General features: G+C 42.2%; 1 protein-coding gene across 1 annotated transcript in view; it reads right to left on the reverse strand.

Moving 5' to 3' along the window:
- Positions 1 to 15,011: 15,011 nt before the first annotated feature.
- Positions 15,012 to 26,772, reverse strand: part of slc7a5 (solute carrier family 7 member 5) — a 33,037-nt gene continuing 21,276 nt past the window's right edge. Inside the window, exons 6-10 of the mRNA XM_075470719.1 lie at positions 22,904 to 23,007; positions 22,726 to 22,822; positions 22,492 to 22,641; positions 18,171 to 18,348; positions 15,012 to 16,583 (exon numbers count right to left, since the gene is read on the reverse strand). Coding sequence (XP_075326834.1) covers positions 16,528 to 16,583; positions 18,171 to 18,348; positions 22,492 to 22,641; positions 22,726 to 22,822; positions 22,904 to 23,007 — 585 coding nt within the window. The 3' untranslated portion in view covers positions 15,012 to 16,527. The remainder of the gene's footprint in view (positions 16,584 to 18,170; positions 18,349 to 22,491; positions 22,642 to 22,725; positions 22,823 to 22,903; positions 23,008 to 26,772) is intronic.

Here is a 26,772-nt window from a genome sequence, read left to right on the forward strand (position 1 = left end):
CCCCTTAACGGGCACAGTGGAAACAAAACTTTATTGTTTATAGTGAACGACCAAAAGAGATGCTCGTCAGAGGGAAAGTTCAGCCGGCGACTTAAAGGCTCAAGATCAGGAGACAAAGTGACACTGAGCTACCTCACATCGAGCCCCAAACTGCTGAGAATCCCTCGTGAGGAGGAGGCCGTCTGCTTTTTCTAACCAGGGTTAGAGAGTCCCGATGAGATACAGTGTTGTTCACGCTTCACAGCTCGAAATGTTGCAGATTAAATCCGATTAGTTCACTGTCACGATTCACCGTTTGAAATGTTTAACTAAGTTTGCAGCCCTAAAATGAGCTAATTCACATTCAGTTATCACTGTTTCTACGAGCTCCTTATCCTCCTTATTCCAGCAATCTGAGCAGACAACATGCACTTCCATGCATTCATCTCTTTTAGTAGGAAGTACAAATTATACTGTCATCAAAAGCTGTTTATTTGACTTTAACTGAGTCCCTTTATGTCATTTTTGCATGTTTAAATACAACAACTTTGTCCTCAAGTCTGTCAATTTCAGACATCAGACGAGCCCCTTCACTGTCATTTTTAAAAGTCATTTTTATTCCCTGGCTTTTAACCCAGCATGAGACTCTGTTTATGTTATTGTTTTTATTGTTTTAACATTGTTCTTGTGTTTTATGCCTTTATACTTTGTGTTGTTTGTCATGTACAGCACTTTGTTTCAGCCACGGCTGTTTTAAAGCGCTTTATAAATAAAGTTGAGTTGAGAATTTAACACAATTAGTTCTTGATTCTCAAAACAGTTTACATTAACAATTAATCAAATAGATTATCAAAAGTGGGCAAGCTGCTCAGTCTGCAGATTTTCTGTTTTCTATTGTCCTCTGCAGAATTCTTCAGTCTCTCCACTGATAAAAATTTTAAGGCAACGTCAGCAGTGAGTAAAAAGAAAAAAGGGAAATTCAAAGCCAAGCTCAAAGGAAACAGCAGCAGCTGTGATGTGGGAGCACCATCTCAGATTGGGTCATACTTTCTGTACCACAGGTGAGAGCAGAACCAATGAGCCAAAACTAAAGTTCAGCTACAGGTGCGCTCCTCTGACTTCCTGCTGTGAGTAAGTAATCTTTTCCATCTTCTAGATTCAGCGGGCCGGCCTCACTGACTCCTTTATAGCTGCCTTCTGAACCCTGCTTTTGTGTTCATATTAGGGCTGGGCAACGATTAAAATGTTTAATCTAATTAATCACATGATTTCCCTGATTAATCGCGATTAATCGCATTTGTACGCAAAATCCAAAAATGAATCCAAAAGTAGTGTATAGCTTTTAGCATTTAGCTTTATTTTAAATGTGCTGCCATATGAATGAAAGTGCCATAACATTTGTTGTGCAAACACACTTTTAACATCAGCATCTTTCTGTAGTTTTTATGTAGAAGCCTCGCTCCACTGTCTGTTTCCTTGAATGACTTGCTGCTATCAGTTGTGTGTTTTGCCTTTAAGTGATATTTTAGACTGGAACTACTACGCTGAGAAGACAATTCAACTTGGCAGAGTTTACAGATGACTTTGGTTCTGTCGACTCCGCCGTCTGGAAGAACTTTAACATGAAAATGGCCGAGTAAAAGTTCCGTACCCTTCTCCATGTTTGGTGGATCCAAAGATTACTTTCTTTTCCGGTTCCACAGCAGACAGCAGCAGACTTTTACAGAATAAAAGCCTGTGAGCAACAGACTTTTACAAAGTAAAAGCCTGTGAGCAACAGACTTTTACAAAATAAAAGCCTGTGAGCAACAGACTTTTACAAAGTAAAAGCCTGTGAGCAACAGACTTTTACAGAATAAAAGCCTGTGAGCAGCAGACTTTTACAATAATAAAATAAATGATAAAACAGGGGTGGTTGGTGGCGTAGTCGGTTGAGCAGGCGCCCCATGTACAGAGGCTATAGTCCTTGCTGCAGCTGGCCCTGTGCTGCGTGTCGTTCCCCCTCTCTCTGCCCCCTGCTTCCTGTCTCTCTGAACTTTCCTATTCATAAAAGAAACAAAAAAAATGTGTAAATGTTTTTGTAATTTAAGTAAATAAATAAATACAAACTGCGTTAATGCGTGATAAAATATTTTTTCGGCGTTAAATAATTAACGAATAAACTCGCCCAGCTCTAATATATATATATATGTGTGTATATAATATATATGAGTTAACCCACTGATTAGAGCATCTATAGAAGGTTCATATATTCTAACAACATATTTCACAAAACCAATCACACAGCTGGCTAAACAACCCCAAACTTGTTTCTTCTCTTCTTATTGGTCTTCTGTTTTCTCCACAGCACACGTCACATTAAAGGGATAGTTCGCCTCTTTTGACATGAAGCTGTATGACATCCCATATCAGCAACATCATTTATGAACATCTTCTTACCCCCTGCTGCGTCCTGTGAGCAGAGTTCCAGCCTCGTTTTGGTGTTGATGAAGGTAGTCCGGCTAGTTGGCTGGGGTTTAAAAAATAAAGCGTTTTGCTTCTCAAAACAATATGCGTTCAACAGAGTAATACATTTGCATCACAAAATGGTTCTCCAGGAAAAAGTCAGACCTCACAATCGCTTGGCGCTATTTTTGCCTACCTTGATATCAATGCGTCCAATGTAAAACTGTGCAGACCGAAGAACAGACCGAGCAGTCCCTAGCCACCTAGCGATAGCTGCACCTGTTACGGTGTTTACTTCAGAAATGATGTTGCTGATATGGGATGTTACACAGCTTCATGTCAAAAGAGGCGAACTGTCCCTTTAAGGCCTTTTTCTTTTATGGCTGCAGTTAAGTTGAGATTAGTCCACCTGCCGTCCCAGGTCTTCTCCCCGGTAGCCAATCCTCTACGCTCTTGAAGTCTTAGCCAATCAGAGCCCAGCGCCTGCACACTGTAATTTGCATAAAAGAAACAAAAAAAAGTCATAGCAGTGAGTTTGCTTTAGCTTGTTTTAGTTATTTTTCCTGATGTGGCTGTAACAGACTCATTTTGACTTGGAACTGAATAGATTTAATTGACTTTATTTTGTGCAGATTGATGAGAATTTTTGAGTTTAAGTCATTTAACGTCTCTTTAACAGAACTGACCGTTTTAACCTCAGTTTGTCAGATTTTAATCTGATTTCATTGGACTTGTGTTTGATGGATTTCAGCCGGTTTGCTTTGATAATATTAGCTTTTAAACTACTTGACCGTTGACTTTGGTTTCAGTTTGTGCATTTTATTCTCGTTTAATTTGCTTTTAGTGTTTTTTCACTTGAACTTCCTTATTGTGGGTTTACAGGGTGGCATTTGGCATAAGTCGGCTTTGTCTGACATCATGCTCTGATTCAACATGACCGGCCCAGAAGCTAAAAGGAGCATGGACGTCTCCTCTGAGCACTTAAGCACTGATGGCTGAAATGCACCTGGGTCCCTCTTCACTAACACTCACAAACGCTGCTGTGACTCAGCTCTGGTGCGTCAGCATCGTGCCGCCTGCCTGTTAGCCTGCACGTCTGCTCGTGACTGACGCTGCAAGAAGGGAATAAAAGGATGAGCAAGGATGATGATACCTGATTACAAATCAACACGCACATGCAGAGGGTCTCCATTGGGCGTGTGTGGCTTAACAAGAGAAACATCAACAGAATTAAAGGTTTCCTCTCCCAAACAGACCAGGAGAAACTCATCCATGCATTCATCTCCAGTAGACTCCATCACTGTAACGCTCCTTTAACTGGACTTCCCATAAAGAGCATTAAACATCTGCAGCTCATCCAGAACGCTGCTGCTGGAGTTTTAACCCGGACTAAGAGATCTGAACACATCACAGCAGCTTTAAAATCTTTACTCTGGCTTCCAGTCAGTCACAGAATAGATGTTAAAAGCCTGCTGATGGTTTACAATCTGTGATCTGTTCAGAGAATATAAAGCCAGCAGAGCTCTGAGATCCAAGGACTCAGGTCAGCTGGTCCAGTCCAGAGTCCAGACTAAACATGGAGAAGCAGCATTTAGCTGTTATGCTGCAAACAAGTGGAACAAACTGCCAGTGGAGATTAAACTTTCACCAAATGGAGACATTTTTATATCCAGGTTAAAGACATTTCTGTTCTCATGTGTCTATGCATGAAATCTGCACGATATCTTTGAACTTATCTGGACTGTTGCTTGTTTTTAATCATTTCAATTATTTAATTTGTTTCTCTTTATGTTCTTTTATGTATTTTTAATGCTTCTTACACTCCCTGCTGCAATTCTTTTATTTTATGTGAAGCACTTTGAATTGTTTTGTACATGAAATGCGCTATACAAATTAATTTATTTTATTTTATTTTATTATTTTATTTTGAACGTTGTTGTTTGGATGATTTTTTCTTCCAGGTAACCGATCCAAGCTCCTCTCTACCGTCTCATAAATAATGTGACCGCTCAGCCTTTATATTCAGCCTGTTTATTTGGCTCAGACAGTCAAACAAATAAAGTCCAGATGAACGGACAGATAGTGAGACGATGGGCGCATGTGGAGGCTTTTCCGACCCTTCTACACCCTGAAAGCAGCACAAAATGATCATAAAAAAGTCTCTTTTTCTGCTGCTGTTTTGTCTTAGTTTCTCAGTCTGTGTTCATTTTTGTATTTTTATTTTGGTGGTCATTTGGTGTCTGTTCCTCTTGGCTTCACGAACATTTCAGTGTATTTTGAATTTGTAGACAAGTGTGCATTCTTGCAGTCATTTGACATCTTTGTCTTCATTCAGCTTTTTATTTTTGTCTTTCTAATCATTGTGACTCTTGTTGGTCATCTGGAATTTTTTTCTTATGTGTTTAATCATATTTTAACTACTGATTTCATCTGATTCTATCTATTGTTCTTATTTCTTTCTTTTTTGTTTACAATTTGAATCATGCTTTTTATTTCTACTGTTGCTTAAATGCATCTGTAAAGCACTTTGAATCACCTTGTTGTTGAATTGTGCCGTACAGATAAACCTGCCTTGCCTTGTTGTGATTGGACATCTATTAGTGTTCATTTTGCATCTATTTCGGGTTGATTTTCAATCATGGCTTCTTTTTTCTTTAAAGTTTTATTTATATTCCCACTCAGGAGGCTGTTTTGACTTATGTTTCATTGCTTCATTTGTCATTTGTCTTTCCAATAAGAAATCTCCCCTGCTCAGTTTTCCTGACTCAAACAGAGGCTCCTGACCACCTGACATGTTTGGCCCCTGGGCAGATGTGCGTCGGGTCCTTTCAGTGATCCAATCGTGCACAGATGTTAGCTGTAGATTAGCTGGGATTTCAAACACCAACCGCTCATCCTTGCATCTGTGTCGTCCTGTAAATGCATTTGTTCTTGGTTTGTGTATCGTTTCTTCTTCCTCTTTGCTCCTTTAAACCTCACGAACAATAGAGAAGGACAAGCACAAGCAAACAGCGACTGTTTGATCTCCGCCCAACGTCTACGTGCATATGTGTGTGTTTGTAAAGGGAAGTGAAAACCCGAGCTCACACCTATCCATATTCCCTTTCGTCTGTAGATGCAGACTGTTTGTTAAGCTGCGTTCGCTGTCTTATCTGGTTTCCTCTCACACGGCCTTCATCAGCAGCTGTGAGAACGAGTGTGAGAACAAGCTCACAATGAGGTCCAATAATAAAAAAAAAACCTCCTAATATCTCCTGCAGGTCACGATTAAATGTGAGTTTTAAAGGGTTAGAAATGATAAAATGTATCATGATTTTTTAAAAATCTTATTATTTTAAAAAAATGCCGGCAACTGGTTTTGAATCAGCAACATTTTCTGCTAAATATAAATCAGTGTCTGATGTGAGCGAAATGTGATCCCATCCATCCATTTTCTATACCTGCTGAAACGGGCGAGAGGCGGGGTGCACCCTGGACAGGTCGCCAGTCCATCACAGGGCCACACAGAAGTTAGCCTGAAAGCGTCCAGTTGTTACAGAAGTTAGCCTGAAAGCGTCCAGTTGTTACAGAAGTTAGCCTGTAAGCGTCCAGTTGTTACAGAAGTTAGCCTGTAAGCGTCCAGCTGTTACAGAAGTTAGCCTGTAAGCGTCCAGCTGTTACAGAAGTTAGCCTGAAAGCGTCCAGTTGTTAGAGAAGTTAGCCTGTAAGCGTCCAGTTGTTACAGAAGTTAGCCTGTAAGCGTCCAGTTGTTACAGAAGTTAGCCTGAAAGCGTCCAGTTGTTACAGAAGTTAGCCTGTAAGCGTCCAGTTGTTACAGAAGTTAGCCTGTAAGCGTCCAGTTGTTACAGAAGTTAGCCTGAAAGCGTCCAGTTGTTACAGAAGTTAGCCTGTAAGCGTCCAGTTGTTACAGAAGTTAGCCTGTAAGCGTCCAGCTGTTACAGAAGTTAGCCTGAAAGCGTCCAGTTGTTAGAGAAGTTAGCCTGTAAGCGTCCAGTTGTTACAGAAGTTAGCCTGTAAGCGTCCAGTTGTTACAGAAGTTAGCCTGAAAGCGTCCAGTTGTTACAGAAGTTAGCCTGTAAGCGTCCAGTTGTTACAGAAGTTAGCCTGTAAGCGTCCAGTTGTTACAGAAGTTAGCCTTTAAGCGTCCAGTTGTTACAGAAGTTAGCCTGTAAGCGTCCAGCTGTTACAGAAGTTAGCCTGTAAGCGTCCAGTTGTTACAGAAGTTAGCCTGAAAGCGTCCAGTTGTTACAGAAGTTAGCTTGTAAGCGTCCAGTTGTTACAGAAGTTAGCCTGTAAGCGTCCAGCTGTTAGTCCAAAACTACCAGATGTTGACATCTGCTCTCCATTTTTTATCCTTTTTACAGAATAATGTTTCACTAAAGGCAACTAAAAATCCACACAAGTCAGGGTCATCCTTCTTCAAGTGTGGAACATTTCTATCCTGTAAAACACGGTGTCCCACAAGGGTCATGTTTAGGACCACTTTTATTTTGTTTTTACATGCTTCCCCTCGGACATATTATCCAAAGACATGTATCTTCTCTCTGTTATGCTGCTGACAGGAGTGAGTGTGAGTGGTTGTTCATTTTGTGTGGCCCATCCAGGGTGTACCCTGCCTCTCGCCCAACGACCCTGAATTGAATTAAGCGAGTATAGAAAATGGGTGGATGGATGACTGAAACTCGGTTAAGTTTCATGTAATTCCAAACTGATGCCATGATGCTGCTATCATGGCTCTGTGGGGGGGGGGCACCTGAGGTCTGGTACAAGACATCTTGCTGTTCTTGAATGAAAACAGCTTTCGTGGTTCTTGGCTGCATGCTTTACTTCACCGGTTGATAAGAATCTGCCTGAAACACGTGTTCTGTACATCAATTCAAAGTCTACATGCAAATATTTATGCAAATCATTTATTTAAACGGTTGTTTTATTATGTGTGTAAGTGAACGTTTGTGTCCAACCCCCCACACACACGTAGAAAACAGTCACATGATCTGCTCTCACACTCAGGCTGTTTGTAGGCCGACTCTCTGGGTCAGCTGATGTTGCTGCAACCTGCAGCGGCTTCAGAGAACACCCCCTCTTTTTGTTTCTGCTTATCAGACTCTGCTGCAGCTCTTTTTGACTTGTATGCATGTCAACATTGCTGCGTGTGTGCAACCCCTGCAGAGCGCTGGAACAGCTGTTTCAGGTGCTTCCTGCTGCAGAGTGAAAAACAGCCCACAGAGATCTCTGCAAAGACAATCAGAAACCATCCACCTGCTAAATACTTCTGTTTCTTCTCTGTTGGAAGTTGGTCTAGAAGACTTGTAGTTTCCAAACCGCTGCATTCATCAGGGACCTGCAATATTTGCTTTGGTTTATCCAGTGGTCAACATCACACACTCCCCGTTACTTCCTGTAACGAGTAAATGAAGGTGTTACGAGACAGGCCTCAACTCTGACAATGTTTAAATCCAGGCTGAAAACAGTTCTATTTAGCTGTCCATATGACACCTGGAAGTATTTTATCTGCATTCTTCACTTTTTAATTAATTAATGATTATTTTAATGGGTTTTTAATTTTTTTTTAAATATTTCTTTTTAATTTAATTTAATTTTTTATTTCTTTTTAATGATTTTATTGCCTTCTTGTGATTTTATGTAGCTGTGAAGCACTTTGAATTGCCCTGTGTATGAATTGTGCTCTATAAATAAAATTGCCTTGCCTTGCCTTACGAAGCTGTTCTGGAGCTGTAAGCCACGTCTTTTCCCAAAACCACCTTCTTCAAAAATGTATTAGCGGCTTCTGAAGCTCTGCTGTGTTCTTCAGATACATAAAACCTTTATTGGCATATTTCAGACTTTAACTGGTGCTGCACATGTGACTTCAACATCCTCCGAAGCTTTGGCTTGACTGGAGGCCAAAAAAATAAATACCATCACGAGAAAATATCAGAAGCTACATTCATATAGCTTTAAGCCTTTAGCACAGGGGTCTCAAACTGATGCGTGAAAGGGCCGGTGTGGCTGCAGGTTAAGACCTTCAGTGCAGACAGTTCAGTTGATTGAATGAAAGCAGTCGGCTTTGCTGCTGCAGGGTTGGAACAGAAACCTGCAGCAGCACCGGCCCGTTCACGGATCAGTTTGAGACCCCTGCTGAGAGTTTGCTTTTCCATCCTCATGAAGGCTCACACTCGGATGATTGTTTTCCACGTGGAGCCGTCACTCAGCCATGCCTCAGAGGATCTAAAACTGAGAAGCTTCTGGAGCTCACAGAAAATCACCAGCCCAGTCACCAGGGAAAAGCAATGCCATTTAGCATTTCCCTTACCCAGGGGCACATGTCATCGCAACACTTTGTTTGGCCCGTGTTTGTGAGGAACATCCGGGGTTCTGGAAGACTCTGTTTGACACCAAATCTCCAGCGTTGACTGACCGAACCAAACAGAGAATAAATTTAACTGAGTCATCACACTGGTGACTGGGCTGCAATCACAGATGAGTTCAGTTTTTATTGTTTTGGTTGTTCATAAGTGGAAATACTCCACTTAACAAGCTATAAACAAAGGCAGGTGATAGCATTTCTTAATTATTCAGTCGTCAGTAGGATTGGGCGAGTTAAGTCGTTATTATCGCGTTAACTCGTTAATTATTTAACCCCGATAAATATTTTATCGCACATTAACGCAAGTTTCCATCCATCCATCCATCCATTATCTTCCGCTGGTCCGGGGATCGGGTCGCGGGGGCAGCAGCTTGAGCAAAGAGACCCAGACGTCCCTGTCCCCGGCCACTTCCTCCAGCTCTTCTGGGGGGACCCCGAGGCGTTCCCAGGCCAGCCGAGAGACATAGTCTCTCCAGCGTGTCCTGGGTCTTCCCCGGGGCCTCCTCCCAGTGGGACGGGCCCGGAACACCTCACCGGGGAGGCGTCCAGGAGGCATCCTAACCAGATGCCCCAGGAGGCATCCTAACCAGATGCCCCAGGAGGCATTCTCACCAGATGCCCGAGCCACCTCATCTGACTCCTCTGGATGCGGAGGAGCAGCGGTTCTACTCCGAGCCCCTCCCGGATGACCGAGCTTCTCACCCTATCTCTAAGGGAGAGCCCAGACACCCTGCGGAGGAAACTCATTTCGGCCGCTTGTATTCGCGATCTCGTTCTTTCGGTCACTACCCACAGCTCGTGACCATAGGTGAGGGTAGGAACACAGATCGACCGGTAAATCGAGAGCTTCGCCTTCTGGCTCAGCTCCTTCTTCACCACGACGGGCCGGTGCAGAGCCCGCATCACTGCAGACGCCGCACCGATCCGCCTGTCAATCTCCTGCTCCATTCGTGCACTTCCATTTTTTTTTTAATTATTATTTTTTGGGGGCTTTTGTGCCTTTAATGGATAGGAAAGTTCAGAGAGACAGGAAGCAGGGGGCAGAGAGAGGGGGAACAACACGCAGCACAGGGCCGTCCGATGCGGGACTCAAACCGGGTTTTTATTTTGGCTTTTATTTTGTAAAAGTCTGTTGCTCACAGGCTTTTATTTTGTAAAAGTCTGTTGTTGACAGGTTTTTATTCTGTAAAAGTCTGTTGCTCACAGGCTTTTATTTTGTAAAAGTCTGTTGCTGTCTGCTGTGGAACAGGAAAAGAAAGTAATCGGCGGATCCACCAAACATGGAGAAGGGTACGGAACTTTTACTCGGCCATTTTCATTTTAAAGTTCTTCCAGACGGCGGAGTCGACAGAACCAAAGTCATCTGTAAACACTGCCAAGTTGAATTGTCTTCTCAGCGTAGTAGTTCCAGTCTAAAATATCACTTAAAGGCAAAACACACAACTGATAGCAGCAAGTCATTCAAGGAAACAGACAGTGGAGCGAGGCTTCTACATAAAAACTACAGAAAGATGCTGATGTTAAAAGTGTGTTTGCACAACAAATGTTATGGCACTTTCATTCATATGGCAGCACATTTAAAATAAAGCTAAATGCTAAAAGCTATACGCTACTTTTAGATTCATTTTTGGATTTTGCGTACAAATGCGATTAATCGTGATTAATCAGGGAAATCATGTGATTAATCAGATTAAACATTTTAATCGTTGCCCAGCCCTAGTCGTCAGTGATGCTGCACTTGCAGGGATTTATTCACTTCTACGTGCTGCATGACATCAGCTCAAAGGACAAACATTTACAGTTTAAGTGGCTAATTATTGAAAATATGAGTAAAACGTTACAAAGACAAACTGTTAAGTTGTTGCAGCTCGTGAACTTTCAGGGTAAAGTGCAGAAAACTGCGTAAATCCTTCTTTGCATTGCTCAGGATTCAGCTTCCTCGCCTCGTTCATAAGCTCCAGCACGAGACCGCACACTGAAAAAAAACAACTCATAAGATTTACTTAAAAAAACACTTTGTAAGTATTTGCACTCAAATGTTTAATGCTGCAATATCAAGTACATTTTACTCACCATAAAACATAACAGTTTTGAAGAGGTTAAGTAACATTTACTTAATTACATCTAAGTTTTAAGTTATATTTATTTAAACAAATGAAGTAAAGTCTACTTGTTTTTCATAGGCAGGAACATCATTTTACTCAAAACTTTAAGTAAATTTTATATATCTGTAGTATTTGCTGTTATGAAGTAACTTAGTAGATTTTAACGATACACTTTCAGAGTAAAGTTTATGTAGTATTTCTAGGTTTATGTACATACAACTATTAAACATTTAAATTGTATGAGGAAACCTAAGTAAAGCTTACTCTTCCCCCATAATTCATGTATTACGTTAATAAAATTTAATTTAATTTTACTTAAGAAGCTCTAGTTCTTACTGAATCTTAAAAATAAAAGGTAGAAATGCTGACAGTTACTCTAATAGTTTACTTCACCAAAAAGTCACTTTTTTCAGAGTGAACTGACCTCGGTTCAGCCGACTTCCTCCGCCTGGCTGCATCAAATGCTCAGAATACTTCACAGGATTAAACTTCCTGTTAATCTGACACAGTTTGCACCGATCATCACGTGATCATCACCGGCTGCTCGACATCTGAAGGAAACATTCGTCGTTCAGTTTGTGAACTTTCATCTTTTAATAAAGACAAGCTTCGGGATTGTTGTCCGTTTTTTATTTTGTTCTCCCGAATAAAAAACATGAAATACATAAAGGGTAAATGTTGCTTCCACTCAACAAACTGATGCAACTTCATCTGAACTCAAAGTGTAGTTGGACTCTTTGGAGAATTATCCATCAAGTTGTGTTCTTGTAGAGCAGAAAAGGAGCCATTTTGGTCATTTTTCTCCTCTGCAGAGGCACAAACCAGCAGGTAACTTGTAAATATTTCTTAACTTTGATACTGCGGCACCTCCGCATCCGAACCTTTCTGCTGAGGATTGTGAGAAGAGCTTGAAAAAGCACTTTGCACCGAGTTAATGAAGAGCAAATCGGACCAAATAAACCTTAAAACAGGTCGTTCTTCCGCACCGCAGAGGCCACAGAGCTGAATGAGAGGCAGATTAACAAAGGTACAAAGACAGCAAACTGAATACTACAAATACACTGAAGTCAGCACAGAGGCACCAGGAAAACTGACAGTTAACTGGTCTGAGAAAAGTCATTTTAAACAATTAATTGATCACACAACCCATTTGGTTTGACAAAAAGATGTAAACAGTATGTGTGGGATTATGCTTTTGGCTGCTTATCTCAACAGAACCTCCAAACATTCACGTTCACCACACTGGAAAAAATGCCCCTCCAAAAATAAGTAAGAAAAACAACAAATGAAAGACGTTTTTGCTTGAAATAAGCAAAAAAAAAATCTGCCAATGGAACTAGTGAAAATCGGCTTGTCAAGATTTCTTGAAATAAAATGTGATATTTAGGACTTTTGAGATAAAAGTGATCTTGAAATTAGCTTAAAAACCTCTTCAAATGTAAGAAAAAAAAGCTTGTTTCATATGATATGTGACTCAAAACAATTTGTTTTCAAGACTTTTTCACTTAACAAGATATTCCAGATGTATTGTATACATTCCATAAGTCCCTATATCTGGCTGAAATAGTACTTGTTAGGCAATTGTGTCTTATATTAAATGTAATGAGATATTTGGACTAGAAATCAGACAAATATACTTGGTAAGGTTTTGATTTTTTTCCAGTGCAGGAGGAGGAATGACCTGTTGAAACAAAAAGAAAACTTTCGACTCACTTTGATTTGAGTCTAAAGTAAATCTAATGGCACTTAGATTCCATCGACCGTGGAAATAAAACACATTAAAGGGCACATAAGAAAAGTTACAAGCTCAGGAACCCTAAAGAGGAAGCGTCACCGTGGTTACGTGAGCAGACAGCGAAGCCACGCTGGAGGTAAATAAGGCAGAAACGGGCATATTTAGCTCATTAAAGACCAGATAGCAGCAAGTATCAGACATTTTTCTACGTCGCCATTTTCAGAACGCGTCACCAACACGTGTTGTAGTGGCCATTTGTCCATAAAAAACTAATTAAACTTAAACCAAACTAAATCAAAAGACCACTGATGCACCATGGGGGATGTGGTTTAACGCAGGCAAAAGAAGATGAATGTCCAAAAATGAATTCTTGCGTTTTCTGATGATTTATTTCCAAACAATAAAACAAACAAAAGAACAAAGAAAACCTGCTGCTCTCTCCTTTTCCCTGGTATAAAACCATGGGCCCACCCAGGTGCATGCTGGGACTCCAGGTGCCCAGTGTGACCCAATTAGCAAAATACTCTAAACAAATAACTAACAAAGAATATTAGCAAAAAATCTAATCTAAATAAAGCACTGAAATTAATCAAATAAAGTTACTCATAATTAGCAAATTAAATGTACAACTAGAACCAAAAAACAAAAGCTAACTCTACAAATAGCTCCTACACGTGTTTTTTTCTGTTATATTAATGATTAACATCAGGGATCGTTTATAATTCACAATAAACATCTTCCATGTTTATCCACTTCAAAGGCTCAGAAATGAACGTTGACGACTGGTCCATTTTTTTCAGGAACGCTTCAGTGTGTCGGAGTTTTTTTTTTAAACTCTCTTTGGGTTTTCAGTGCGTTTTAAGGAAGCCTGACCACACAATCCTCTTCTATTCACATTTTCAGGGACTTTGTTGTATCTCATTGACCATTTGTGGAAGTAAACCAGCCTTAAACGTCTCAACCGCTCGGTTTCCATATGCAATCACGTAAGAAAGTAATTATTATTAAAAGCACCATTGATTCTGATCATCTTTGCCCAGATGGAAAAGAATAAAATGCACAGAAACTGTTTCCTCATCTGAAAAGTTTAGCTGAGTCTTGGAGCCGTTTCTGTTATCGTCTCTGCAGGTGTGTCGAGGGCAAACAGAGTGACATCATCAGTGTTTCTGCAGCATCTGGAGGTAAACAGCTGGTTGGCAGAAGGCTGTTAGCAGGCTGTGCTGAGGGCAGGTCATAATTAACTGGACTGACTTTTTAATCATATCAATACACCCAAATGAATTGCCGATGTTTGCAGGACATTAATATCCGTTTGAGTCTCCTCCAGGTTTCATTAAATCCTGAGTGAGATGTTGTGATGTTGGAGTTGCGCCCAATTCTCTTATTATCTCAGACAATTTAACCTTTAAAGGGACAGTTCGCCTCTTTTGACATGAAGCTGTGTAACATCCCATATCAGCAACATCATTTCTGAACATCTTCTTACCCCCTGCTGCGTCCTGTGAGCAGAGTTCCAGCCTCGTTTTGGTGTTGATGAAGGTAGTCCGGCTAGTTGACTGGGGTTTAATAAATAAAGCGTTTTGCTTCTCAAACCCCGGACTTTAACCTGTGCACATACGTATATTTACGTTACTTTACTTTATTTTGCACTCTATTTTATTCTATATGTAAATATTTTTAATCTTATTGTGTACTTTAATCTTGCTTATATATTTCATTTGATATTCTACTATTCTAATTTAGGAATTTTTAATTTTACTTTAACTTTCCATTAATGTTACTTTGCTACCTAGTTTATATTTTGTGGACGGCGGTCAAGGTAATTTCACTGCATGTTGTACCATGTATAACAATGCATGTGACAAATAAAACTTTGAATCTTGAATCAAAACAATATGCGTTCAACAGAGTAATACATTTACATCACAAAATGGTTCTCCAGGAAAAAGTCAGACCTCACAATCGCTTGGCTCTATTTTCTCTCCCTTCGTATCACTGCCTGCTGTGCAGACCGAGCAGCAAACACCGTAACAGGCGCGGCTGTCGGTCTGACTTTTTCCTGGAGAACCATTTTGTGATGCAAATGTATTACTCTGTTGAACGCATATTGTTTTGAGAAGCAAAACGCTTTATTTTTTAAACCCCAGCCAACTAGCCGGACTACCTTCATCAACACCAAAACGAGGCTGGAACTCTGCTCACAGGACGCAGCAGGGGGTAAGAAGATGTTCAGAAATGATGTTGCTGATATGGGATGTCATACAGCTTCATGTCAAAAGAGGCGAACTGTCCCTTTAACGTTTTTGGTCTTGGCTGAACTTTATGTTTCACAGAAATAATGAAAAGATGATAAAAAGCAAACACAAAAGAACTCAAAGAGTGGAAAAAAAAACAACTCAAAATTTTATTGTAAAGCACTTTCCACAAAAATACCCTGTAAACAAATTAGAGCAACTAATAACAATAAACATAAAGGTGTTCTAGAAATAAATAAATAAACTTTCTACAGCACTACTCGGGTTAGTTTTCCATCGGCTCTGGCGATGGCTGGAGTGTTAGAACGGTTCTACCTCTAAAACATACGCGTTAACCCCTCCTGCCTCCGTTTCCACGGCGACACGACGCGCACTTTTGGCCCGTCGACAGGAGGGCGGTCGACGTTAATAAAACAGAACTATTTTCTGCCGTAACTGTCGCTGTTTTTGTGGAGTGAAAAACCAAAGAAAAGACGAGGACTGAAGGGACAAAGGCGAGGAGGCGAGGAAAGGAACCGAGGAGGCGAGGAAAGGAACCGAGGCTGTACAAACTGGGAAATGAGAAGAAAAGAGGGGACTTTTCAGCCACCTTCCACCCACACCAAGGATCCCAAAACAGGACAAAAAAACAGTGAAAATAACAGCAACTTCCATGTAAAATAACGTTTGTGAAAATTTGAAGACCAGAGTGGAACCTCCTCCACAGGCGCACACCTGTGCAGGTATGTACCCACAGACACAAAACACTCCCATCCAGTGTGCTCATCCCAAACTCTCTCTGATGGAGGCCCAGCTCTGGGATCCAGACTCGGTGACCACAGGCATCGATCGCCGCAGTGAAACTGGGAGCGCTGACCCAGATAACGATCAATAATCAGCAGAAAAGGAACACGTTTTAACCCACTTTTCACCCTCCTCCTGTCGGTGTCTGCTCTGTCGACCTGACCTCATGACGACCTGAAGAACTTTACTTTAATCCTGCACGGTGACATCAGTAGATTGCACGTTAATTAGGGAAAAAAAACGGAAAACTTCTGGAGGCCAAGACATTCGCCGGACAAATAAAACAATTTTTTTAAAAATGGCTTCATTTACTGACCTGCATTAAAGTAAAAACAAAGGAGCAAGGCCACATGTGCTGGAACACATCTGTCTCATACACAACCTCCATTCAAGCCCTTCCATCCACCCGCTCCCTGCAGCGGGGTCACAGCAGCGGGCGGGACGGCGTCATGAGCGCCACGGCGACGAGCAACACGAACCCGCCCAAGGACCGCGGCCAAACCTCAGTCCCTGTGAACGTTTTAAGTCCGGCTTCTCGAGCGTCGAAGCCGATTTTTCACATGAAAACAGAGAAACGAATCACAGTAGAAAAAAACAACAACACTGCATACAGAACTACAAATGGTAGTGCCCACAATTAACAACCCAAACGTATCAGTAACAGGAGGAACAAACAGTTAACAGCAAAGACACGGTGGCTCCAACACCTTGGTCAGGTGGGTGTGTGTGTGAGTGTGTGTGTGTGTGTGCGCGAGAGAGACGCATCAACACAGGTCGAGCTTTATCAGTTGTGATGTCAGAGCCCTGAAGTCACAGTCGGTGGAGTCGGATTGGCCCAAGAAAAAAGGCGAGGGGCTCCTAGGACTCCTGCGGCACCACCTCCATCACCTTCTGACACATGGCCGTGGTGGAAACTGCAAAACACACACACACGGCACGCTGTGAGCGTCACCATCCGACCACATCCCTGATCAAAATCCAATACCAGACCTAATCTAATCTAATTTATTAGACCAATAATGTGTTTTCCTGTACCATTTTTATATGTAACGCAGTGGCTGTGTTTGAAACCGCATACTACATACTCGATCAGACAGTATGCAGAGTGTTTACCCACAATGCATTTCGCTCCTGCCCGAGCCGAAATCAGCCGGCCTGAAGCTGATTTCTCTTAAGCTCTAAACCCTGTAAACTTTAGCAACATTTGAAACATTTTCAGGCGAGAAAGTAGTCGTTTAGATCCCCAACGTGTTGAAAACCTGACTAAATACCGGCTGTTTACAATTTTGTTCCCACGAATTCGGCGCTACTAAAGCTAGCCGTAGTGAGCAACGCACTTCCGGTTATTTTCACAAAATAAAATACCTGTTGCCTTTTATCATAGGGAAAGCCATTAGGATACAATTGGTGCTTTTGTTTTGAAAACAGGAAGTGAACCTACCCTCGTTGTAGCTAGCTTGAAACTGCCGTTTTGACAGGAAATGACGATCGGCGACGTCACGTTATGTTGCATCTTGGGTAGTTTGAGTATGAGTAGTGACCTCATGATGCATACCCAACATTTCAGAGAATCTAGTATGCATCCGGGAACTTCTCGCTTACTCAAACTCACATACTAACTCAAAAAGTTAGTATGAGTAGTAAGAGAAGTATGCAGTTTCAAACACAGCACATGTAAACTTTTAAAAACAAATAAAAGAATCTTAAAATGAACCCTAAAATGCACAGGCAGCCAGAGGAGAGAAGCCAGGATAGGGGCGATAGGTCTGAACTAAAGCTCAGAGGAGACGGAGCTTTTAGTGTTTAGCTCCCGAACTATGGAACGATCTGCCGCTACATATCAGAAGTGCCTTTTATTGTTCACCATTAAAACTCATCTTAAGACTTTTCAACACATGCACCCACTAATCATGTTGTTGCCTTTTCCATGATAATCCACCACTCAAAGAGATTTTTCTTTATCCGTATTTATTTACATTTTATTCATTTCAACTTCACAATGTGCAATATTATTTATACTTGGTCACTTTACTTTTTGGTCACTTTATCTTTTAGTACTTGCTTTTTCTCTTTTTTTAAATTTCTCTTTTTTAATTTCTTGTTCATGTCTGTTGCTGCTGCTGTGGCAAGTGAATTTCCCCGTTGTGGGACAAATAAAGTACAATCTAATCTAATCTTAAGACACATTTTTATTCTTTGGCTTCTAACGCGTTGAGACTTTTGCTCTTACTTCTGTTATCCTGTTTTATTGTTTCTGTTGTCTTTTCCATATTTTTGCATGTTTATTGATTTTCGTCTGTAAAGCTGCTGTTGTTTTAAAGTGCTTTATAAATAAAGAAGTAGATATTTTTCATGAAATTGTAGTCAATAGTCAGTTTAGAATCACCGATTTCCCCCCAGATGCGTGTTTTAGGATGCTGGGAGGAAGCCGGAGTACCCGGGGAGGCAAAACAAACTCATTCATAACAGTATCATCATTTCATCCACAGGAGGAGACTCACAGATCCCGTGCAGAAGCCACTTGGGTTTCTTCTGCCACCACACGCCGATCAGGTAGACGGGCACTCCGGTGCCGATGATGCCGAAGCCGATGGCGCACTCCACCGGAGTCTTCCAGAAAGACACGATGATGAGGAAGAGGCAGGCCAGCACGAAGCTCACTGGCAGCAGGATGTTCACCTGCAGGGGGAGATGAGAGGGGGTCACAGTCACCGGCTCAGTTACTTTCTGACGGACACACATCGCATCACACCAGGAGGAAATTAACTGAAACCTGACAGTTATTTGGCTTTCCTTTAACAAATGTGCTCGTAGCGATGCTGTGGTGTAAATTATGCCGTAATTAGGCCGTAATTATGCATAATTATGCAAAAAGCTGTGACCATCGTTTAACTGGTGAAGGCCACGCTGCTGACATCCCCTTTAAAGCCAAACTCTGTGTGCTGCTCTTTGTTCAGTTGAAGCTTTGTCGTTTCTCTGTGGTTGTTAGATATTTTTGCTCGTCTTACCCAATTATACAATGACTTTTCTGTCCTCAAGGGGGCGAACTTGGCTGAACTTTATGTTTCACAGAAATAATGAAAAGATGATAAAAAGCAAACACAAAAGAACTCAAAGAGTGGAAAAAAAACCTCATAATTTTATTGTAAAGCACTTTCCACAAAAAGTGAACCACGACATCCTTCTCTCTACCCTGGAGGGAATGGGGGTTTCTGGCTCTGCACTCTCCATGTTCTCATCCTACCTGACAGATCGCTCCTACCAGGTCACACTGAGAGGGTCTGTGTCGAAGCCACGTAGGCTCACCACCGGGGTTCCCCAAGGTTCGGTCCTGGGTCCTCTTCTTTTCTCCCTCTACACATCATCTCTTGGTTCTGTCATCCACTCCCATAACTTTTCCTACCACTGCTATGCAGACGACACCCAGCTGATTCTGTCTTTTCCCCCTTCTGACACCCAAGTGGAAGCACGCATTGCTGCGTGCCTGGCAGACATCTCGGGGTGGATGTCGATGCACCACCTTAAGCTCAACCTGGACAAGACTGAGCTGGTGTTTCTCCCGGGGAAGGGCTGCCCGTTCAGAGATCTGGCCATCACCATGGATGACTCTGTGGTGACATCAACCCGGACCGCGAGGAATCTGGGTGTGACCCTGGACGACGAACTGTCGTTCTCGCCAAACATCGCATCAGTGACCCGTTCCTGCCGATTCCTCCTCTACAACATCCGGAGGATTCGCCCCTTCCTCACCGACAAGGCAGCACAGGTGCTCATCCAGGCTCTGGGCATCTCCCGCCTGGACTACTACAGCTCGCTCCTTGCTGGCGCCCCGGCTTCTGCCATCAGACCTCTGGAGCTGGTTCAGAAAGCTGCTGCTCGTCTGGTGTTCAACCTCCCCAAGTTCTCCCTCACCACTCCCCTTCTCCGCTCTCTACACTGGCTTCCTGTAGCTGCTCGCATCCAGTTTAAGACTCTGGTGCTGGCCTACAGGGCAGTGGAAGGAACAGCTCCTTCATACCTCCAGGCTATGGTCGAGCCCTACACCCCCGCCCGACCACTTCGCTCTGCGGCCACCAGGCGCCTGGCTGCCCCGTCACTCAGGGGTCCCTGCGCACGATCGACACGGTCACGGCTTTTCTCTGTTCTGGCACCCCGATGGTGGAACGATCTCCCGACTGATATCAGGACAGCTGAGTCGCTGCCCATCTTTGGCCGCAGGCTGAAAACCCACCTCTTCAAGAAAAACTACCCTGATCCGCCCTCTTAGGACAGCATCTGCGCCGTCCTAGTTCCTTACGCACTTATTGTTTCCTCCACCACTGGCACCCTCTATATTTTCCTTACCGCAGTATGCAGTATGTAGTATGTTGTATGTAGTATGTAGTATGTAGTATGCAGGATGTAGTATGCGGTATGTAGTATGTTGTATGTAGTATGTAGTATGCGGTATGTAGTATGCGGTATGTAGTATGCGGTATGTAGTATGCGGTATGTAGTTTGCAGGATGCAGTATGTAGTATGTAGTATGCAGTATGCAGTATGTAGTATGTTGTATGTAGTATGTAGTATGTAGTATGCAGGATGTAGTATGCGGTATATAGTATGCAGTATGCGGTATGTAGTATGCGGTATGTAGTATGCGGTATGTAGTATGCGGTATGTAGTTTGCAGGATGCAGTATGTAGTATGTAGTATGCAGTATGTAGTATGTAGTATGCAGTATGCAGTATGTAGTATGTATTATGTATTATGCAGTATGCAGTATGTAGTATGCGGTATGTAGTATGTGGTATGCAGTATGCAGTATGCAGTTTCGAACACAGCCTCAGTTCCAGCTAGGGAAAGTGTATCTCCACCTCTGGTTTCAGCAACGATCCTCTTATAAACATTCAGATGTGCAGTCTGCAGCCTGGTGAGAATGGTTTGAGTATCTGTGGAGCATTCAGTTATGTTAACACTTAAATCTAACCACTGGAAAAGGCGTTGGATCTCTTAGTTCTTGCTTAAATTGTTTAATTCTGGCTTCAAAAACCAAAGAATGTCATTAAGAACCAATGGAGGACATCCATCAGGGTTTTCTGTGGTGGCAAACTATTTCAGCGCGCCTCAGTGAGCATCCCAGTTTGGTTTTGGATGGACTCAGCCGACCCGCAGAGAGCCGAGAATGCAGCCCATTTAAGGCCTCTGGAATGAGCTGAAGCACCGACTGCGAGTCGGGCCTCGTTGGGCACGATCCGGCGCCGCCTCGTTTTAAAGTTCCCAGCTCCAAAACACACAGCGAATCAGAGAAAACCGGATAAACATGCGCCGATCTCAGGCAAACGGGTCGTTATTTAAGAGCCCGGCAGCAGAAGGAACCGCTTCCCACATTCAGGGAGAAAACGTTCAGGGCTCCGCAGACTTTTTACCCGAGAACGCCGTTAATCAGCTCGGTTACTGACGCCCGGCGTCTCCTCTCCGGTGAAATGTGCGACTCTCTGGCAGCTCACTGCAGCTCTGTTGAGCAGCAGGAATGTGACAGTCAGAGAAAAGAGGAAGAAATAGAGTGGGAGAGGAACAGTGTCAGCAGAGACAGTGTAACTACTGTCCCAGCACTCACACACTGAGCCGGCTGCCTCTTCGCTTCACCGCCGCAGGATTCAGAGCCGCCAACGGGCTCCACAGAGCGCCGCACGCGCACGCCAAACACTACAATAGCGCTCTGTGCTTTGGGGAGTCCTGCAGCGCCGGATCGGTCAGGAGGCACCTTCACATTCATCTTTCAGGAGTCACACTTTCAACCAAGATTCCAGCTGAGCTCAACAGGACGGAGATTTTCTGGGTAAAGGGGAAGCAAATCCCCTAAATGTGAAGATAAAAAGCAGGCAGCAGTCCTCACCAATGTTCCCTCTGAGCTGCTCGCACGTTCTCAGCGCACAAGAAAATCTGTGCAGCGCATACAATAAAATTCACCATAAACCTATTGATTAATATCTAATACCAGACCTAATCTAATCTAATTAATTAGACCAATGTGTTTTCTGTACCATTTTTCAATGTAACGCAGTGAGTGACAGGCAATGATACGATGCGGTTTACTTATGAACGGGCAGCGCCAGCGACACACCCACTCACCGAGCCAAAGTAAAAGAAATGCGGTTCTTTGAGGATGGAATGGCTGAGGTCAAACAGAAGAACAAGCGGTGAAACCGGGGGAGATTATTTCTTTTTCGAGTGACAAAGGTCTACTCTGCAAAACATGCAGGCTGCAAGCATGACTCTCACATATAACAGACAACATACTACACATCTCATGAACAACAGGATTTTTGTCTTTTCCATTTTAAGTGGGCCGAATCGCTAATATTAAAAGTAAACGAATGAAAATTGCTGCTGTGATTTGATTCTTTTAATAAGCCGTGTAACTTGCTATGATCCAAGGTTTTGGACAGATGCTGGTGTGAGGCCACAGCGTGCACACCTGATGCTGCTCACAGTGGTCCTCAGTGTGCTCAGACACATGAACCATTAGAGGGAACATCGGTCCTCACAGCACGAGTAACACGAGTGCACACACACACACACACACACACACACACACACACACACACACACACACACACACACGCGGCCCCCGGCGGGCATGGACACCAGCTGACCAACATCCAGCTCTGCTTCTGTTCTTTAATCGACGATCCGTCTCTATTCAGCCGCGAGGCCCTGAATGGATCTTTGTTGATCGCACGAGACAAAGAAGAAACATTTCGTGCTGCCAAAGCCAACAGGCTTCGGGCCACGAGCACGATTCGCCAGCGGCGAGGAAATCAAAAAAAGAAAACTCACCTTGATCGGCCTCTCCAGCTCGGGCTTCTTATAACGGAGCCACATCATTCCAACGATCGCCATGGCGATGCAGAGCCAGTTGAAGAAGCTGAAGAAGTTGATGACGGAGAAGATGTCGTTGGAGAAGGCGTAGAGCAGCGTCATCAGACACTGGACGGAGGAGGGCGGGAAACAGAAGCCGTTAGGAAAACAGAGAAACCGCCAAACAGCCTTTGTGTTGTATGGAGTACTCACAGTGAAGATGAGCGAGGGCAGCGGGGTCAGCAGGGTGGGGTGGATCATGGACAGCAGGCTGGGCAGGTGGCCCTCCCGGGAGCCCACGTAGAACAACCTGATTCAGGATGTAAACCGTCAGTTTGACACGACTCTGCCTGTTTGTTTGCTTTCCTGAAGCCTCACAGAGCGTTTTTACCTGGAAGACGTGAACAGGGAACCGTTGACCGATCCGAAGCAGGACAGGCCCACGAACACGGGGATGATCCACGCCATGGGGCCCAGGTGGCGGTTTCCAAAGTCCTGCAAACACACTTGATGATCAGAGCAGCATTCATGCTTTATTTACCCGTAAAACCGCTACGTCGCTTCATTAATAGCGAGACGCCATCTTCTTCTTCTTCACTGGAAGTAAACTAAAGCTCCCTCCAGCTCTCAGTGGCTCAAAGAAAGTATGTCGTTTCTAAAGCTGGAGAAGATCAGATATTCAGTGAAAGGTAACTCTGACAAATTCTACAACAAGTGGCTTCCTTTTTTAAACTTTTTTTCTATTCTCTTTAATCTCTGGTCCTCCTTTTTATTTATACTGAACAGCTTACACACACATGTACATATTACACTTATTATACTTATTCAGTCGCTATATATCAGAGATGGGGACTCAAGTCACTGTGACTTGGACTCGAGTCGCTGTTTTGATGACTTGTGCCTTGACAAAAAATAAAAGACTTGAGACTCGACACGGACTTGGAAGTTAAAGACTTGGCACTTGACTTGAGACACGATGACTTGAATGACTTGAATGTTAAGCATCTAGCATAACTTCGAACTTTGTTCGTCATTTGAAGATCCATTCTGACCAGTAAGTGCTCGTCAAATTAGCTAATATTATCCCGTTAGCCTAATCCAGAGATACTCATTGTGCGGCTCCTCAAGCTTTAATTGGCGGCTCGCACTCGCATAGTAGCTTATAACAATATGGTAACAATAACAATACATTTTTTCAAATAACATACAGCGAATACTGCATAGTGTTAAGTATTTTTATACTTTTTAAGTGTGTTTTCTAAAGGGGGAACTGTTAAACGCAGCCCGCTTAAACCACCTCACACCTGACCGCAGAGCACGCTAGCTCCTTTAGCCGGCGCGAGATGCAGGCACAATGGATCGGTTTTTAATTAAAAAAGGGTAAAAACCAGCACAAAAACCATGCTCAACCTGAATGTCTCAGTATGATTACAACAACAAACTACAAATACAACATGAAGAAAGTCAAGGACATGCACGCCAGCTTGTGCTCATCCCAGTATTAAGGTAAATGTGGTCTGAATTGAAAATGTATCGGCTGTGCTGTTTCTTTTTCTGTGGGATGTTTTATATGTAGAAATGCATATTTGCAAAAGGGGACTTTAGTATGTTGTGGTAATTTTGTTCTGCCAATATGGCTCTGGTGAAAACAATAGTGAGTATCACTAGCCTAGTCGGTGGTTAGCTAATGTTAGCTTGATATGATACGGGGTGGACAGGTTGGACACATTGGCCAATGATGTTTACTGACAGTTACTTATATCTTTGTGTTTTCACTTTATTAAGATCAGATTCTGCAGGTAAAATTGCAATAATAAGGTGACTTGCCCAAGAAAAAATGACTTGAGACTTGCACATGTGTGACTCGGTCCCATCTCTGCTATATATAGATGTCCTTAACTGTTAGTTAAGTAGCCCCCCCACAATTTTGTATTGTTCTGGAATTGTTGTGAAAAAAAACAACCAAAAACAGGAGGAGGTAGACTGTATGCTTTTTTTTTTTTTTAAACTCATCAAGATGAACATTATTTTGACTGTATCGATATGTTTGCTCAAACTGACACTGTGGTGATGTTCAATGTAAATGTGATATTGATTTATATTCCAATGTCCCTTACCCTCCCAATAAAAATATTAAACAAACAAACAAAAAACAACTGCGTGCACCAAAGTCTTTGGCCACAACCTTCAATGTGAGGAATTGTTTCATTTGTTTTACGTCACTTTTAACCCATTTCCAAACAGTTAAACCCAACAGACCCATTAAAATGTCTCTGTTATGTTTCAGAGTCCTTGAAAAGTTACAGAAGGATTCTTTTCTGCCTCGTCTTCCAGTACGTTCAGCTTTATCTCACAGGGAGGTTTACATGTCCTCGGTGTCCTGCACGGGGTTGAGGATCGTGCTGCTGCGTCTGAACCAAAGAACTTAAAAGGGAAACTGGGTGAGCTGGAAGCTCTCATTGAGTCGTAACAGTTTACTTTAGAGGCTGCAACGCCGGCTATGTGCAGCGATCATCAGTGCAGCGACGCCTTTCCCGCTCGACTCAGTTCTTTTAAAGGCTTCAGTGGCCTTTATTTGACAGAAAAGGGGGGGGGAGAGAAGCGTTACTGCGGAGAATTGTTGACACATTTGTGATAAAATGAGCGCTAATCAGCAGCAACAGCAGCCAACGTCTGAACAACGGCCGCATAAAGATTCTTTATCATCTTTCCAGAGCACACGGCAGCAGATCAGCACACAATGAAACGGCGTTTCTCTGAGGAAACAAATAAACCCTCAAAGACTTATGAGGTAAACCTCCTGTAGCGTTTACCTGAAGGCTGAGGAGCAAAGGAATACATCCAGTAACAGTTAACGCTCATACCTGATTTAAAACAACTTCATTCCTGAAAAGGGACATTTTTGTCCCCTTTTAAAACAAGTTAAAAACATCAAATGTTATTATTTTTTCCCGCTTTTTTTTTTTAATAGATCTTTTATTCCACTTGTGTGTGTGTGTGCCATAGTCTAAAGCTGTATTCGTTATAATGGATGTCTATGGGAGCCGTTTCTGTAATCTGCCACTGCAGAAAAACTAAAAAGCTGTAAAAACTGATGTTGTAGCTCATCAATGACATATCCCAGACCTAATAATCCCCCATAGAATATTTCACTTTGCATTGCATATATTGAAACTATAGCAGTTTTTGTGTGTTTTTTAACAGAAATTGGTGTTTACCTCATATACACTGGTATTTAAAGGTTTTTTTTCTTTTTTTAAATAATTGAAAACTTGGTAGTTATGATCAAGATTAGTGGAAGAAAAGATTTAAGAAAAAAAAGTGGAAAAAAATATTAACATATGGTATTTTGGGGATCATTTTAGAAGGGGACAAAAATGTCCCTTTTCAGAAATTAAGGAGTTTTATTTTTTTATTTATTTATCTATTTATTTATTATTATTATTTTTTTTTTTTTAAATCAGCCATAACAAAAAAATTAAAAATCCCTAAAAATCAATGTTGTTGCTAATCATTGACATATCCCAGACCCTAATTATCCCAACTCAATAATTCCACTTTGCAGTCCATATTTTGAAAATACCGGCACCTAAAGGCTTAAAATTTGGGCTAAAAAGTTCAAATTGGCATCTAAAGGTTTTTTTTTTTTTTTTTTAATAATTGAAAACTTGGTAGTTATGATCAGAACTGAAGTGGAATAAAAGATCTATGAAAAAAAGTGGAAAAATATTAATATATAATGTTTTTAGGTCGTTTTAAAAGGGGACAAAAATGTCCCTTTTCAGAAATTAAGGAGTTTTTTTTCTACACAATGAAAAATTGCATTGTATATGATGTGTGTTTGAAATTTGAAAAAAAATTGTCAAAAATGCACAAATGGACCAAATATGATGAGTATCACTATCTACAGTGTGAAATTAGAGGAGAAAATACACCCCAAGTGGAGAAAAATGTCCCCCATCAGGGATTAGGGTTAAAGGCGTCACATCCAGGTCAATAAACTACTCCCCGTCCCAAGAGGCAAGGATGCATATAAACTCAAATGGAATGCTAAATCAATAAAATACTTGGGAGTAAATATCACGAAAGGAATAGACAAACTATATGATGCAAATTACACTAAAATAAACCAAGAAATTAGGAGAGACTTCAGTCTCTGCCAGTGACGATCCCAGCAAAGCAGTTTCTGGAATGGGACAGGTGGATATGGAGGTTTATATGGGGAGGAAAGGAACCGAGGACCAGGTACAAAACTCTGCA

The sequence above is a fragment of the Odontesthes bonariensis genome, chromosome 7 (genome assembly GCF_027942865.1).
Source record: "Odontesthes bonariensis isolate fOdoBon6 chromosome 7, fOdoBon6.hap1, whole genome shotgun sequence".
Classification (NCBI taxonomy): domain Eukaryota; kingdom Metazoa; phylum Chordata; class Actinopteri; order Atheriniformes; family Atherinopsidae; genus Odontesthes; species Odontesthes bonariensis.